The sequence below is a fragment of the Neofelis nebulosa genome, chromosome 8 (genome assembly GCF_028018385.1).
Source record: "Neofelis nebulosa isolate mNeoNeb1 chromosome 8, mNeoNeb1.pri, whole genome shotgun sequence".
Lineage (NCBI taxonomy): Eukaryota > Metazoa > Chordata > Mammalia > Carnivora > Felidae > Neofelis > Neofelis nebulosa.
Genome location: NC_080789.1, coordinates 127,661,734 through 127,676,226, shown reverse-complemented (window position 1 = coordinate 127,676,226; position 14,493 = coordinate 127,661,734). Strand labels below are relative to the sequence as shown.

The 14,493-nt window shown below is 44.7% G+C and overlaps 2 protein-coding genes across 5 annotated transcripts in view; one reads left to right on the top strand and one right to left on the bottom strand.

The window, feature by feature from the left end:
* The window catches only part of PTER (phosphotriesterase related), a 71,180-nt gene extending 69,424 nt beyond the window's left edge, over window positions 1–1,756 (top strand). For all 4 annotated transcript variants that reach the window (XM_058681816.1, XM_058681814.1, XM_058681815.1 and 1 more), the window contains one exon: window positions 903–1,756. In XM_058681816.1, coding sequence (XP_058537799.1) covers window positions 903–1,113 — 211 coding nt within the window. In that variant the 3' untranslated portion in view covers window positions 1,114–1,756. The remainder of the gene's footprint in view (window positions 1–902) is intronic.
* A 1,118-nt stretch (window positions 1,757–2,874) lies between these two features.
* On the bottom strand, window positions 2,875–11,897 carry C1QL3 (complement C1q like 3). The gene is made up of 2 exons (XM_058681822.1): window positions 10,394–11,897; window positions 2,875–4,586 (listed from the first exon to the last, which is right to left on the bottom strand). The coding sequence occupies exons 1-2, from the start codon at window positions 10,979–10,981 to the stop codon at window positions 4,407–4,409; spliced, it is 768 nt and encodes a 255-aa protein (XP_058537805.1). The 5' UTR covers window positions 10,982–11,897; the 3' UTR covers window positions 2,875–4,406.
* Between the last annotated feature and the right edge of the window lie 2,596 nt (window positions 11,898–14,493).

The following is a 14,493-nucleotide window of genomic DNA, read 5'->3' as shown; positions in this document are numbered from 1 at the left end:
ACACACAGATGGTGGCTGTCAGGAGGTGACTCACACTATAGATTACAGCGTTTCACAAAGCAAAGAGGATTAGATGTTTAGACAGTAGTTGGAAAGCCCTTCTCCAGTCAACTGGCTATAAATTTAAAGGAACGGCTTGGTATTTACAGCAATCTTGTTGAGATAGAAGGAAGACAGAGTAAATTTGTACTGGTTGATTTAATACAGTGCTCCAAGACTACTACTACTAAGTCAGAATTCTCGTAGACTTCAAAGGAACAGATGCTCAAAATACAGAAGTACCCTTCCTGATCTTTTGAAAATGACCATTTCGCTTATCATATGCCCCTTCCTTTCAAATCAACTGATCTGACTCTCAGAATGTTTTACCTTTGCGAAGGTTCCTTTTGCCTCTCTGTTTTAATCAGAAATTGCCATTGATTTTATTTGCTAGAAAATAAGAGAGAGAGAGAGAGAGAGAGAGACAGACAGACAGACAGACAGACACGGGGTGGGAGGAGAGTGAGGTCTGGAAAATGGGACCACCGAGGGAGGTATTTTAGAGTGGAGAGCTGGATACAAACCTAGAACGAAGTTATTTCGTGAAATGCCCAAGCAGCCATTCACTCAGACTGGCACATCCTATTAGAACTATTTTTAATGCCGTATTGTAGGCACTGTCATAAATATCACAGGCTGGAAGTTTCTGTGTGCATGGAATAAGGATCATGTTCCTGCTACGATGCAATATTACCTTTATCATCACCACGCAATCTTTATTAAGGGTCTCCCAGTACACATGCCATAGAAGAAGGCAGTATCTCTACAGCAAGCACAATAGATTTATGAGTAAAAAGTTGAAAGCACCCTGATCATTTTAAATGTGAGACAAATGCCATATAATGAGTTGACATTTTTCACAGAGTGCGTCTTCTGGTGGATGAAGGCTACGAAGATCGAATTCTGATGGCACACGACATACATACGAAGCATCGGCTGATGAAGTATGGAGGTCACGGCTACTCTCATATACTTACCAACATTGTTCCTAAAATGTTGCTTAGAGGGATCACTGAGAATGCACTTGATAAGATACTAATAGAGAACCCTAAGCAATGGCTAACTTTCAAGTAGGATGGTTGTTTACAGACTCACACCTTGAGTAGAAAGCTCGCAGAGAACATTTTTCAGTGATTTCAAACCCACAGTGAGATATTAATCAGGGCTATGTAGGACGAATGACGGATCATTTCCTATTTATGAGAATTAGAAATTTTGCCTTCTCAGAAACCAGCTGGTACATCGGTACCTTTAGGAATTACTGACCTAACGGAGCCCTCTTGTTCTGCCTTTAACAAAATAAATACAGAAGCACCTATTTCCAAACAGTGATTTACATTCTGTATCCCCTCTAGCAAAGTTTTGCTTTGTTTTGTTTTCTTAATCTATCAGCTGCACTACTTGAGGAAATTTAAAGTGTTTCTAGTTAAATTACCCCCTTCTGGAGCAATCTAATGTTTCTTGTAATATTGATGATCCTACTAATTATCCTGCTGTTCTTTAATTAATGCTTAATGAATAATATGGCACTTGAAAATAGCTTCTGCAGCAAGGGAAGTTAAAGTTTGAGGCTTTTTCCCCCCCAAAGGACACTGTAATACAATCACCAATTCACAATGATAAAAATATTGTCGAAGCTTGATTATATTCATTATATATTGTAGAAGTTGTCTACCTATCTATATTGACTGGTAATAAATCAGTTTTGTTGCCTGTGGCTTCCTGGTATCCATTTTTGCTGTAAAGCTTTGTTAGTTTAAACATCTGTATAAGGGGGCATGAACACATAATACTGAATTATAAAAATTCAATGGTAAAAGTCAAAATATATTACATAATATAGTTTAATGAATCATTACATTTATAATAACAAAGGCCACAGTTTAATTAATAATATATATGCAAAAAAAGAGAAATGTTTGCCATATATATATATTCCCTTTATTTCCCTTACCTTTTATTTGTTTTTCCTTGGGCCTAAACAGAGAAAATGATGCTTAGTTATCTGAAGAAAAGGTCAGATCTATTAGAAATGGCATTCTGACTCGAGCCTACTCTTCAAAAGGTACCCACCCCCGATGTTTTGTGTAAATAAAGCCTTTTTAAAACTCTTAGTTGATGTGCACTGCTGTTTATACATTAATCTTTTGGTTGATTCTTCATTATGCTATTTGTTACAAACAAAAACAAAAACAAAAAAAACCCAAAAACTCCAAACCCCAGCTACCAATTCCTCTTTGATAAATATATATCGTTCAATAGAAGTAAATTCGTTGAAACCCCATTATCGGTTATCTAACATATTAGAAAGGCCAAGTAGAATTAGTCATTATTCCTGATGAATGGGCCAAGCATTTTTGATCATAGACATCATGACAGTGACTCCGACCAAGGCATTTAAACTAAGCAAACAGCACCTTCAGATGGGAACATCATGCATAACTCTTTTGGAAAGTTGAGGTTTACGAAACACAAGATATTTCTGTGGCTCAAAGACGATCACGCTTTCTGTGTATTAGAACATAAAGTACCCATGAGGAACGAGCCAGGGGAACAAACTAATTCCTTTAAATGAAAAAATGCAAATGTCCTTCACCAGTAAAGCAAGCAGATTTTTAAATCCCTGTTTTTGAAATCTACTTGTCAGAGTCTTCAAAGGCAACCGAGGAGGTGGGGTGGGGGGAGGGGTGGGGACAGATTTTTCATTGTAACAGTGGAAGTTGTCCGATAGGGAGGATATATCAACATGCATTTTTAATCTTTTTCTTAGATTAAAGAGATGGCTTTTGGCAGTGTATTTTAACCAGAGAGAAATGATTTGCACTACTCTCAGAATCTACTTTACTGTCAGCTTTAATCCACCTGAGAAAAAAGAAAAAAGTGATCATTCAAATGCATATAATTCATAGACATTGCAAAAAAGAGCCACCCGTTTCTGCAGTCCTAATATTAACAGTCTGACACAGAATGCGGTGGGAATATTGATTGGCATATGGTAATAAAGAAGCCGTAGGCTTAATTTACAGACATGTGACGTATAGGGCATTTTAACCTAATAAACTTTACGTTTCTGGGTAGCTCGTAAAAGAGAAGCCATTTCAATTGTTTTGCTATTCCATACACTTTTGTAATCCAAAATATATTTCGATCCAAAATAAGTCAAATAATTTTTGCGTGTTTGTGTGTATATATACACATACTTTTTTTAATTAAGTTTTTGAGGCTATACAGCCACTGTGACTATGGTCTGAAGCCATATATATATTTCCTCTAACATATGTGTGTGCGTGTACACACAAATACATGTATTTGTAGCAGATACTGGTATAAAATATATACACTTTGTTGTCATATTGGTTATACGTGAAATTATTCATTTTGAAATAACCTCAGGCCAGGACTTGTAGTAACTATTTGAAGGCCTTACTTAGTGTCCCCTTGGTGACCCATGCAGTAGCTCAAATTAAACCTTTGTGCATTGGGTTTATGAATAATCTTTTGTTCCAAAGAAAGCAAAAGCCTCAGTCTGATTTAACACCAAAGAATAAATTTCTCTGACTTTCTAAGTAAATCTAAACGCATTCTATTGACAAAATGGACACACAGGGGATTTTCTAAATACCACACATAATTACACGTTTGCACACTTAGAGGGTAATCCTATGATACAATTTCGATCTCCATTTTTAAAAGATAATCACCAGAAAGGAGAGAAAAGAAAATTCACAAGAAAAAGGAAATGTGAAAATGATCATAGGCTTGGGAATTCCCTCAAATCCAGAAAATTCCAGGTTAAGGCTTGAAGTTGAATCATTCCCAGGACTAGCTCTAAAGTTAACAAAAGTACAAGGCAAACAATTTCTTTGGGGACAAGCAGCATTATTTCAATTAGACCTTCTCCTGCAGGGTAAGATCATTCTCCCCACACTATGAATGGACTCCAAGTATCATCAGAAGCAGGTAAACTCACAAGAACCAAAGCTGATATATGGATCAAAGCAGCAGGGTCACAGAACACCAAAGTATCATAGATATTGGAGAAATAATTCAGTGTCTTAGATTTTTCTATAAAAATTTGTGATCTATATAGGACTTCATTCACATGGACACTAACAATAAGGAGGAGAATTTGCTTTGGCGGTAATGGATAACACATCTGCTTATCTTGCTTTTAATTTTTTTTTTTTTTTTTTTTTTTACAGAATGTTTCTGAGTATACAGATGTGAGTCAGGTAGCATTTGAATTCCCCACATATACACAACTGAGGTGCCCCGCAACCGGCATCCCCTGGGATCCTTGATTCAGTGACGTCAGCCATACGAATCCAGTGTCCAAACTCAGAATAATAAGCTTAGTTTCTGCGTTATCAGTCCGCATAAATAATAAATCCAGAAAATGTGCTGTATTTGTTGTTATTTCCTCCGTGTGCTTTCCCGCCATCTAGTTTGATGTAGACTTCATCTCCTGGCTCCAAATGGAGAACCACACTGTTACTGGCATAATCATAATTCTGATCGGCGTCTTGGGCAATGGCACTGGCACGCACCTATGTGAAACAAACAAGAATTAGAATGCGTGGAAGAAAATTCTCCAGTATTCTCTCTCTCTCTGTCTCTCTCTCTGTCTCTCTCTTTTTTCATCCATTCACAGCACCGTAAGCAGACTTGCTGCCATAGCACAGAATTTAGCATGAGAGAGTCCACCTGGGCCTTGGAGCTCTTTGAGGAGATCTTTGGAACAGTTCGAGCTCTATCACTGGAAAGGAGGAACAGAAAGAAGAAAATGGTGCTTTCCTGAGGGTCCCGGCAGCCGTCTTTTCTTACCTTATGCGGTAAACAATGCACACCAACCTATTCTCTTCCTAAATCAGCACTTTTTCTAATTCCTTGAACCTCTACACCCCAATCACTTCTTGGAATAGAAATAAGGGTAATTTTTTTTGCATTTCAATTCAGACCAATTAGCAATAATCTAAACCAGCTGTTTATGAGCACAGAGGTTTAATCCAAACTTCAGCGGGTCCCCAGGATTTTCAGAAAATCGAGATCCACAGGCAGTTGAGATTCAGAGAAATAAAACAACTCCAGCTCTACTACATAGGGGAAAAAAATGAAGAAAGCCTTTTGATGTGAGGTTTCCGAAATCTAATTCAAGTAAAGCCTCTTTTTTTTTTTTTTTTTTTTTTTTGCCAGAAATCTAACTCACTTAAACGTCACCCAAGTTTGCAGAGTTCATTTTTCTATTTGTGGCTTTTTATTACTTCATTGTGCTGTGTGCACTTCAATAAATTATTTAACTGCCACATATCTAAAAGTTGTAGAAGGAAATAAGATTTGAGGCCTCTAAAATTTCTAAAACTTTTTAATGATCTGATTGAATACCCTTTTATATTTAGGTGATTCTAAAATGTGTGGTTTGCTTTGAGGATAGAAGCTGCCTATAATCATCTCATGTTCAGCCTGTGACATAGACATCCTATCACATTCTCAACTCCGATTAGGCTTCATATTCATTTAGCCATATTTTGATTCTGCCTTGGAAAAAAAATTTTCCATAGGCAGACTTATTTTGACTTATTTCAGTAAGACATCTTCTACTCTGTGCCTTGTTTCTATTCCATTATAATGGTGCTTCCCTTAATAACAGAGCAAACGATTTAGTGGTTTTGTAAACCTGTGTTATGTAATAATACCTGACTTGGGGTACCGTGTGCTGGCAAAATGAGGGAAACGAGGCACACGTCAAGAATTTCCAGGTGTTTCTTTCAAAATTTAAGTGATAGGTTTTCAAATTAAATTTTCATGGGCTATGTTCTCACATTAATGCTGAAATGTTAAAAAAGGAGAAGGCTCTTTGACACTGCTGAACTTGTGAAGTAATTTGAGTAATATTTTAAAAATTTCTTTCTCTGGATATCATATAGCAAAAGGAGAAAGGGGCTTAAAGGATTTAGAATTGCTTAACCCTGGGCTAACTGACACTAATACAGTGAAAGCAATGTACCACGCAATTATGCTCAGAAACACTGACTCAAATGTATACACCGATTCAGCGAGACGATCTGTGTTGACCATTAAGTAATAATACAATGTAACGTCACAATATTTCCTAGGAATTAATTGTAGGTTTGTAGGAGTTGAATGTTTTGATTCATTAATTTCACCTAGTTATAAATTCCCGGGGGGGGGGGGAATCTAGGAGGAGGATAGTGCTGTTATGACCTGATGTTTTTCTTAACGTGTGAATTTTTAATGGGTTAGAGAAATTAAAAGACAAATTAGTAATTGGCCATATCAGTAATATATTAATGAATTCACAATCCATAAATATACTATTCAGCTATTATTGATAACCAGACATATTTAGTGCTTTAGGTATTTAATATATGCTCTATGGGTGTTGTGCTTTAACACTGTTCTCTATAGAAAGGCATCTGGGAACCAGGACTCATTAAAATCCCTTGATTTAGAGACAATAGTCTTAAATGTAGTTTTTATTCGATAGGGTATAAGCACAGAACCATATAAATGTGACCATTTTTATTCTGTAGGTACAACCATGGAGACCTGCAAATGCATTAGTGTGATCCCACAGACTAGAAGGTTACCCTTATGGTTTTTCACTTCCTTTGTCATGTGACTGCTTTTTAATAAAAGTGATTCTCTTAAGGTATTAAGCTATACTGTAGACCGCAAGACTTTCCCAATTAAATAACTGCCATACTCCAGCACGCTTTGGACAATTTCAGAATGTCTGCTCACCTGATCATGCTCGGAAGGTACAATGGCACTTGAAATTTCAAGCTCTAGTAACCAGCTCGGCGACTTCGAACAATTCTTCCTTTAAGCCATCAAACTACTGAGCAAGGTAATGCATCCACCTTGGAGGCTATTTTCAGGTTCCCAAATGTACACCGATTTCAGCATTTTCTCCGGGAATATGATGCATCCTTTCCTCAGCCCTATGTACCCATTTCTGCCTAAAGGTCCTCTAAAATCTTTTCATATCACAAGTTAACTATTTAGATTCTGCTTCATCTGTAGTGCGGGTTTCACAGCTTTTTCAAATGATGGTATTAATTTGGCATTTCATTAATCTTGCTAATAAATGAATATCAACTCACAGACTGTTGTTTCCAATATATCTCATGTTCCTCGATGCTGTAATTCACACATTCTTAGAATAAAAATTGGTCCTGAGTTATTTAATGGTTCTAATCTGGGGCCAGCTTCAGTGGTTAATACAGTGGCTTGTTACAGGGACATTACAGTGACTGTGCTCACACAGCAATTTTTAAATTCAGGTTTGGCTGCTAAAAGTGTACAAACACATTACAATTATGTTTCCTGTCTCTTTATAAAGCCATTTGAGTCCAACTTTTACCTTTCATGTCAACAAATGGTACGATTAGATTTTAGGTTGATGGTTTCAACGGGGAATATGAGAACTGTAATCCCTTTAGTGGCGTATTTGTGAGACTGTAGCAGCCTGTGTGGCTTTAGCATTATCTTATTAGTGAGGGTTTATCATCGGAGACGATATTTATGGTAACATTTGCTAATTTAATTAATTGCTACTGATGCTCCCATAATTTCATTTTCATTGTACTTCTGTGGGATCATAAACAAAAGGTTAAGTGGTGCATCAGGTTAATTTACTGGCCTTTGATGTTTCCATCTGTGATCCTGCATTCAACACAAAGCATAAATAAAATGCTTCCCATATAGTTACGGTCCAGAGGCACTCCTCTATCCTAGAGTGAACTGCATTTTTAGTTTAATTTTTGTGCTTCTCAAATCCACTTAATCCATAGCACATTACACTGACATAGATCTCTGAGTTTCTGTTTTATGAAAACAAATTAGGTCTGCTCAGGGGGGAGACTGCCATGCTAAGAAGTGATCGGACAAGAACATAACTGAAAACCAAGGCTAAACTATTTGTTTCATAGTAATAAAATAAACTTCATAAAATAGTTCTCATTTGCAACTCTCTGCAAATCAGACTTTACAAAATAGTCCTGTTCTAGGGATAAAATTCCTTAATGGTAATATTTTAATAGCCATTTTCCAAAAGAGTCCATGTCGAAGTCGAAAATACATTGTGTGGTGCTACATATACATATATTTTTTAATTACTTGTTGCACACCTTTTGAAGAAGTCACAGCTTAATAATGCCAATGAAGAGCTTGCTACATGATAAGGTCAGCTGGTTTGCCTTATTTTTTTTTTTTTTCCTGATCCTCACAGAATGTGCCTGCTAGGATGATACAAAGGAGCATTCGACTCTCCAAACAATGAAATAATTTTAAAAACAAAATGCAGGTAGCGCATGTATAAGAAATGGTTTTCTTGGAATCAGTACAATATACCTGAGCTCAGCAGTTGAGATAAGAACACTTAAACTAATTAATATGTATCGTTCCCTGATTAGTCATGCAATTGCCATTTCTGGATACTTAAAGATGTGAGTGTTTTTATTCAGTGGCTGATAAAACTTGGTATTGTTCCATTTTAATTAATACCTCTAAAAACAATCCTTCAGCCCGACAGTAATTTCCAGACCTAACCTTTGAGTCAGAAGAGAGCCAATGTGAAAAGAAATGGGTGCCTCATCACTGTCTGCCAAGGGGCTGGTCATAAACCATTTCGTAAAGGCGACAGAATACCTCTATTTGGGTACAGTGAGTCATGCCCTTTTTAGCCATTTACCTATACCTGGCTCACTGCTCTATAAATGATTTTTATTTATCTTAATATTATTTTTGTGCATAATAACTATAATAAACAACCCTGTCAGTGCCGCCTGGTGGCCATTTTCCCTTTTCTTTTGTTGTTGTTTGTTTGTTTTGTTTTGTTTTGTTTTGTTTTACCTGTCCTGTGGGTTCCTTGAGCTTTTTTAATTCCTTTAGAAGTGACGGGTGGGAGGAAGGGGGAGGGCAGGATTTTGTGCCCTTCCTTATACATTTAGAGTATTTGTCTTCCACTTTTGAAAAAACTCTGATACTGAATTAGGCCTTTGGAATAAATCCTGCCTTAATGCTGCTTAATAGAGACCTGGGTTAGAACGGAAAAGGTCTGATTTCGAGGGGGCGGGTGACCTGAAGCCCAATGAGCCCTTGTTAAATCTAAGTTGGCCACAGCGGGGTTCCCTGGGCCACCCAATAAGCAAAATTAAAGCCAGAGAACCCAGCCCAGACTTCAGGCTGCAGGTTGCAAGGCCTTGCCCGAGTGCGGCTGCTGATTCAGCGTGCGAGCCTTACACTTTTAGGCAGTTACAAATACTATTGTCCTCTTCTGACCGAGAAATTAGACACACTTTGTTTTTGCACTGACCGCGAATTTCTCAAGCAAACGGTAAAGTGGCCCCGGCATACAAGTGCCACCCGTGGCCCTTGTGGCAGAGCCGACCAGCTCAGGAGACTAAGTCCCAGGGGCCCGCGCGCTGCTCTGAGGCTGGTTCACAGTCAAGGCCAAGGCCACTGCCTCTCGAGAGAAGGCGGGGTTGGAAAGACTACCCAGCCGGCGGCCCGGGGCTCCCTGGCGGTGAGGCCCATCGCCCCAGGGCCGGCTCGGCCTCCTGCCCTCCTTGCCCCCTGCCTGTGCGGCCTCCTACCCCAGCCGGTGGAGTTAAGGACTCTGCGTTTGGGTGCGCGTTTTACGGAGTACACTCACGAGTCTCAACTTTTTTCTTTTGTCATCAACACTCTTTACTTCTCCCCCTTCTTCTGCTGGGGCTGCAATCTAAACAGGAGTTTGCGTCTTGCATTTGACTATATGCTTGTTTCCGAGGTCTGGGACGCCGCGAGGGCCCTGGCGACCGCAAGTCCCCGGTCCCTCTTCGGCTCGGGACGCCCCACACTTGGACTCGCTCTTTCGGGTCCCTTCTTTCTCCAGAGGGCCCCTTTCTCCCCCGAGTTTGCCACCCTGGCACGCCCACTTCGGGGCTCCCCGCTAGCCGTCCTATTCCAGGCAAAGCCTGAGAGCGACCCTAAGCTGCAGAAGATCCCCCGGCCGAGGGTAGCGTCCCGCTCCCGGCCTCCCGGGGCACAGGCTGCCCAGGGGACCGAGCTCCCAGCTCCGCTGCCCTCGAGGGTCGCTCTCGCACTCGCGCGCACAGAGAGCGCGGGTCCTAGCTTGGGAACCGCCCTCTCCAGGCCTCCGGGCGCCCTCTTAGGCCCGCGACCCCCGCCGCTCCAGGGAGTAACAGCGTCCCCTCGGCTCCACTCCCGGGAGCCCGGCTGCCGCGCCCTTCCTCCGCGGGCTCCCACCCCCATTTCCGGGGTCTCCTCCCTCTTGCCTGCACCTTCCCGCGCTCCCTCCCCGCCCACCCCGCTGCCTGCCGGCACTCACCTGGTTGTTCTTGCAGAGATCAGCCCACATGCTGGTGCCGTCCCCTCCGCGCATCAGGACGTGGTAGGTGAAGAAGTAGATGCCCGGGATAGAGCAGGTGAACTTGCCCGTGGTGGGATCGTAGTGGTTACCGAGGTTGGTGACCACGTCGTCGAACTTGAGCACCTCGTAGCCTTCGTGCTGCCGCTTGAGGCCGGCGTAGAAGGCGATCTTGGGCACCGTGCTGTAGGTGGCGGCGCTGATGGCCCCGGCCGCGTTCAGGCCGGGCGCCCCGGGCGGGCCCGGCAGGCCTTGGCGGCCGGGCTCGCCCTTCTCGCCCGGAGGGCCCACGGGACCCGGCGGCCCGGGCTCACCGGGGGGCCCGCGCGGGCCCGCCTTCCCCGGCCTGCCGGCCTCGCCTTTGGGGCCCTGGATGAAGGTGGGCAGGGACTGCATGAGGCCGCGGTCGGGCGTGGCGGCCGTGCTGGGCGCCTTGGTGCCCCCGTAGGGGTCGCAGACCATGCGGCAGGTGCCCAGCATCTCGTAGTGAGCCGACGTGCCGGCCGAGCTCACCAGCACCGGGATGAGGATAACCAGCAGCAGCACCATCACCACCCCCAGCGCCCCGGCGGCGATCAGGCGCCTCCTGCTGCCCACCAGCCGGCTCAGCGCGGGGCGATCCTCTTGTCTGCTTTTGGACAAAATTTTGAAGGTTGGGCGGGGACCTCCTCAGAGCCGAAAACAACCCCCTGCGAACCCCAACTCCCCTGGGCGGGCGCGCGCCGGCCGCTCCCCGCCTGCTCCTGCTCCTGCTCCCGCTCCCCCTGCTGAGGCTGCGGCTGGGGAGGGAGCTCGGACGCCAGGCGACTTGAGCTGAAGTCCCGGGCTGGGGGGTGGGGGCTGGGGGAGGGGCGCGCAGGGCGCCCTCTCGCCTCCCGCGAGCCCCTTGGCACCTGTGGCTGCGCCTCGGGCGCCGGCGCGGCCACCCGGAGGGCAGAGCCAGCCGCCGCCTCTCGCGCCGCCCGGGGCCGCTCACACTTTTATGCGGCCGCTGCCTGCGATCGACTTTTCCGTTTTTGCCGACTGCGCCAGTTCGCACCAACTTTCCGTCTGAAGTTGCCTTTTTCTGCCTCCTCCTCGGCTTCTCTCGCTGGCTCGGTTCGCCCTTCCGCTGCCTGTCTCCCCCTCCTTCGCCACCGCCACGGCAACCCTAAGAGAGGCGCACCCCCCCCGCCCCCCGCGAGCTCGGGCCGGCCGCCCCCCGGGTGCGCGGAGCGGCGGCGGCGGCGGCGGGCACGGTCAGCGCGGCGAGGCTCGGGGCTGGAGCGGAGGAGCCAGTGAGCAGCGGCGAGCGCCTGGCGGCCGGGAGCGGAGCGCGAGAGAGACTGAACGCAGAATCCTGCCCGGGTACCACCTGCCAGGAGAAGAGGAGGCTGACAAACGCGCGCCGGAGCAATTTATAGGCACCCAAGGCACAGAGGAAGGGGAGCCGCTCTGGCATCTCACTGCAGCATCTGCTCCGCGCATCCCACTCAGAGAGAGTTTGGCATTACTCTGACAATGTGGGATTTTTTTTTTTCTCAGCCTCTCTCTCTCTCTCTCTCTCTCTCTCTCTCTTTTCCCCTCTGCACATGGATGAACAGTGAGATCGTGAACACTCCCTTGCCGAGCCCAGGTGATGGCAGCTCTCTCGTTGGACACACCTGGCGGGGGGAGGGGGAGGGAGACAGATGTGCAATGGCCTCGGGGACTCGAAGGTCACACCTAAGCCCCCTGTGTCCCCGCGGGGAGCTGCGCCACTTGGAGGGTGGAGGTGAGGGTTGAAAAGAGGATGGCTCCGTTGACAATATTTCTCTGCTGGCTCACCCACAATCAGCCGGCGCTTCAGGTGTTTTTCAAAATGCCACTTTTAACATAAGAAGGGCCCTTTAGAATTTTCCAGATGGTTTTCTTTTGTAACCTTATGGTTTCCCTCGCCAGTCTTCTAAAATGAAACAAGATGCGGCCCAGAGAACAGGAAGGTGTGTTGAAAAGCCCAAGGGCTGTTTTGAATGATTATGAATGAATAGGCCCACCACACCATGGGGTGGGGGTGGGGTGGGTTCTTTTAACAAAGGCGCGGATCCCGTGTCCTCCGCTTACAGGATTGCAGCTCTAGCTACCTTTCAGGAGATCCTGCCATTGGATCTGAAGTTGCATGCACTTGCACTACATGCACGAGACATAATGACTTGTCGGATGTCTTTAAAGGTCTTAAGGCAAGCAGCCTTCACAAAAGTGCTGGGCAAGATCTTTTGCTGAGATATGGAAAGTGTCCTGTAAGCTCCAGGCACAGTTCCTGCATGTACACTGAGGCATGGGGAAAAGAGGTAACATGGGAGAGCAGAAGGAAAAGCCTGGATTTGTAATATTAATGTAAAACCCCCAGAGTAGGTATTAGGCAAGTTATCCCACTAACAAATACAGAAGGCACACAAGAACGGCCTTAAATAAACAAGCAGAATTGATTTGTAAATCATACTTTTGCATTCAGGACCCATGGATGTCAATCAAACGTGGATGGCATTTGCTTGTCAATACGGGGAAGATGGCTGGGAAGATGGTGACTTATTACATCAGGGTGAGAATCTGAAATGAGCACGAACAAACAACACCACAGCAAGCGAACAGTAACCTCCCGGCGGCCTGGGATCCTGTCTGCGGCTACCATAGCCCCGAGCCGTCTCCTTTTCTGTTCCTTCCGCCTACCTTCCACAGCACCCCGGTTTAGTTTTTTCTTTCCTTCTTCTCGGCTTCAAAACAAAGTAAGGTCAAATGAGCAGGCGGAAGACAACACCGATTCATTGATTCTTTTAAGAGAAATGTCAGATGCTCCTTCAGGCCTTTCCTGGGAGAATCAACAGTGAGGCGCAGGCCCGCCGGGCCCAACCCAGCCTAGGTCTCCAGGTTTTCTCTCCCTCTGGCTGCTGAGGGGGCCGCTGCTCTTGCTACTGGACAAGAGTCCTTCCCACTCCTCAAACCTTTAACTTTTATTTTCAGGTAGTGGTTTTAGAAACGTGTGTCTATGTCTGGGGCATAATTATACATGTATTTCAGAATACTTTTATTCACACGAGGAACCTTATTTTCATATATTTGAGCAGCGGACACATAGCAAATTCTCCACTGACCACAATGCCTATTTTCCTAACACACGATCTGGGTTGCTTCTCAAAAGTCACCTTTCTTTTAGGGGACGAGATAGTAAAGGGTGGTAACAGCGATGAAGGTTAATGCATTAATCAAACTCTTTTCCAATGCACCAAGTTATCAACATTCAGAAGACTTCTTTATTGCTAAAGAGAGTCCAGGTGGGGGACAGAGGGGGGAGTTTTTAAAAGGTAGAGTTGAATAAATAAATTCTCATTGAAAATCTCAAGATACATGGCATTTTCCACTGGAGACTGCCCACCTTACAGAGGAACCCAGTGAGGATGCCATGAAATAGTAGGGTTGGAATGAATGCGGGCAAGCGAGTCCACACCAGCTCACTTTTGCAGATGTTGTAAGGGCGGGACACAGCTGGGAGCAGAATCGGGGCGTCCAGTGTGCGTGCTGGTACCCTTTCCTCTACATTGCACTGACGGACCTATGGTACCGTTCTGTTCATGGAGGCTCTTCTCCTTCTCCTTCCTTTAATGCCAAAGCGCAGCTTGGCTTCGTGAGCGAGGGCGCTGGCATCTTAAAGTTCCGCTGAGGTTTGGAAAGGTGCTCTGTAGTCTTCCTTCACGAAGAAGGCAACGTTGGCCAGGCCACATGGCTGAGCCATTTTCCTGTTGAGTGCACAAACCCGGGTGGCCCACGGACATTTGGCTTTTCAGTGAAGTAAGTTTAAATTATTGGTCTCCTTCCTTTTCTCTAGAAGCGTCCCACCATATGCTTTGGGAGGAGCTTCTTGTTGTTGTTCAGGGATGACTGGGTAGTAGGTGAACTAATGGCAGCTTGCAGCCACTTTCCACCACTTGAATTTCTGAGAAGGTTCTCTGGAAAGTTACTCACGCTTCAGCCCTTATTCTGACAGTTTGAATAAGCCATCTGATATGGCATATTACTCATCATCTCTATATGTATATAATAATAGA

Coding starts and splice junctions, on each gene's coding strand:
- C1QL3 (XM_058681822.1), bottom strand. CDS start 10,981: ATGGTGCTGCTGCTGGTTATCCTCATCCCGGTGCTGGTGAGCTCGGCC. Junction 4,587..10,393: donor ATCTCTGCAAGAACAACCAG/GTGAGTGCCGGC, acceptor TGTTTCACATAG/GTGCGTGCCAGTGCCATTGC.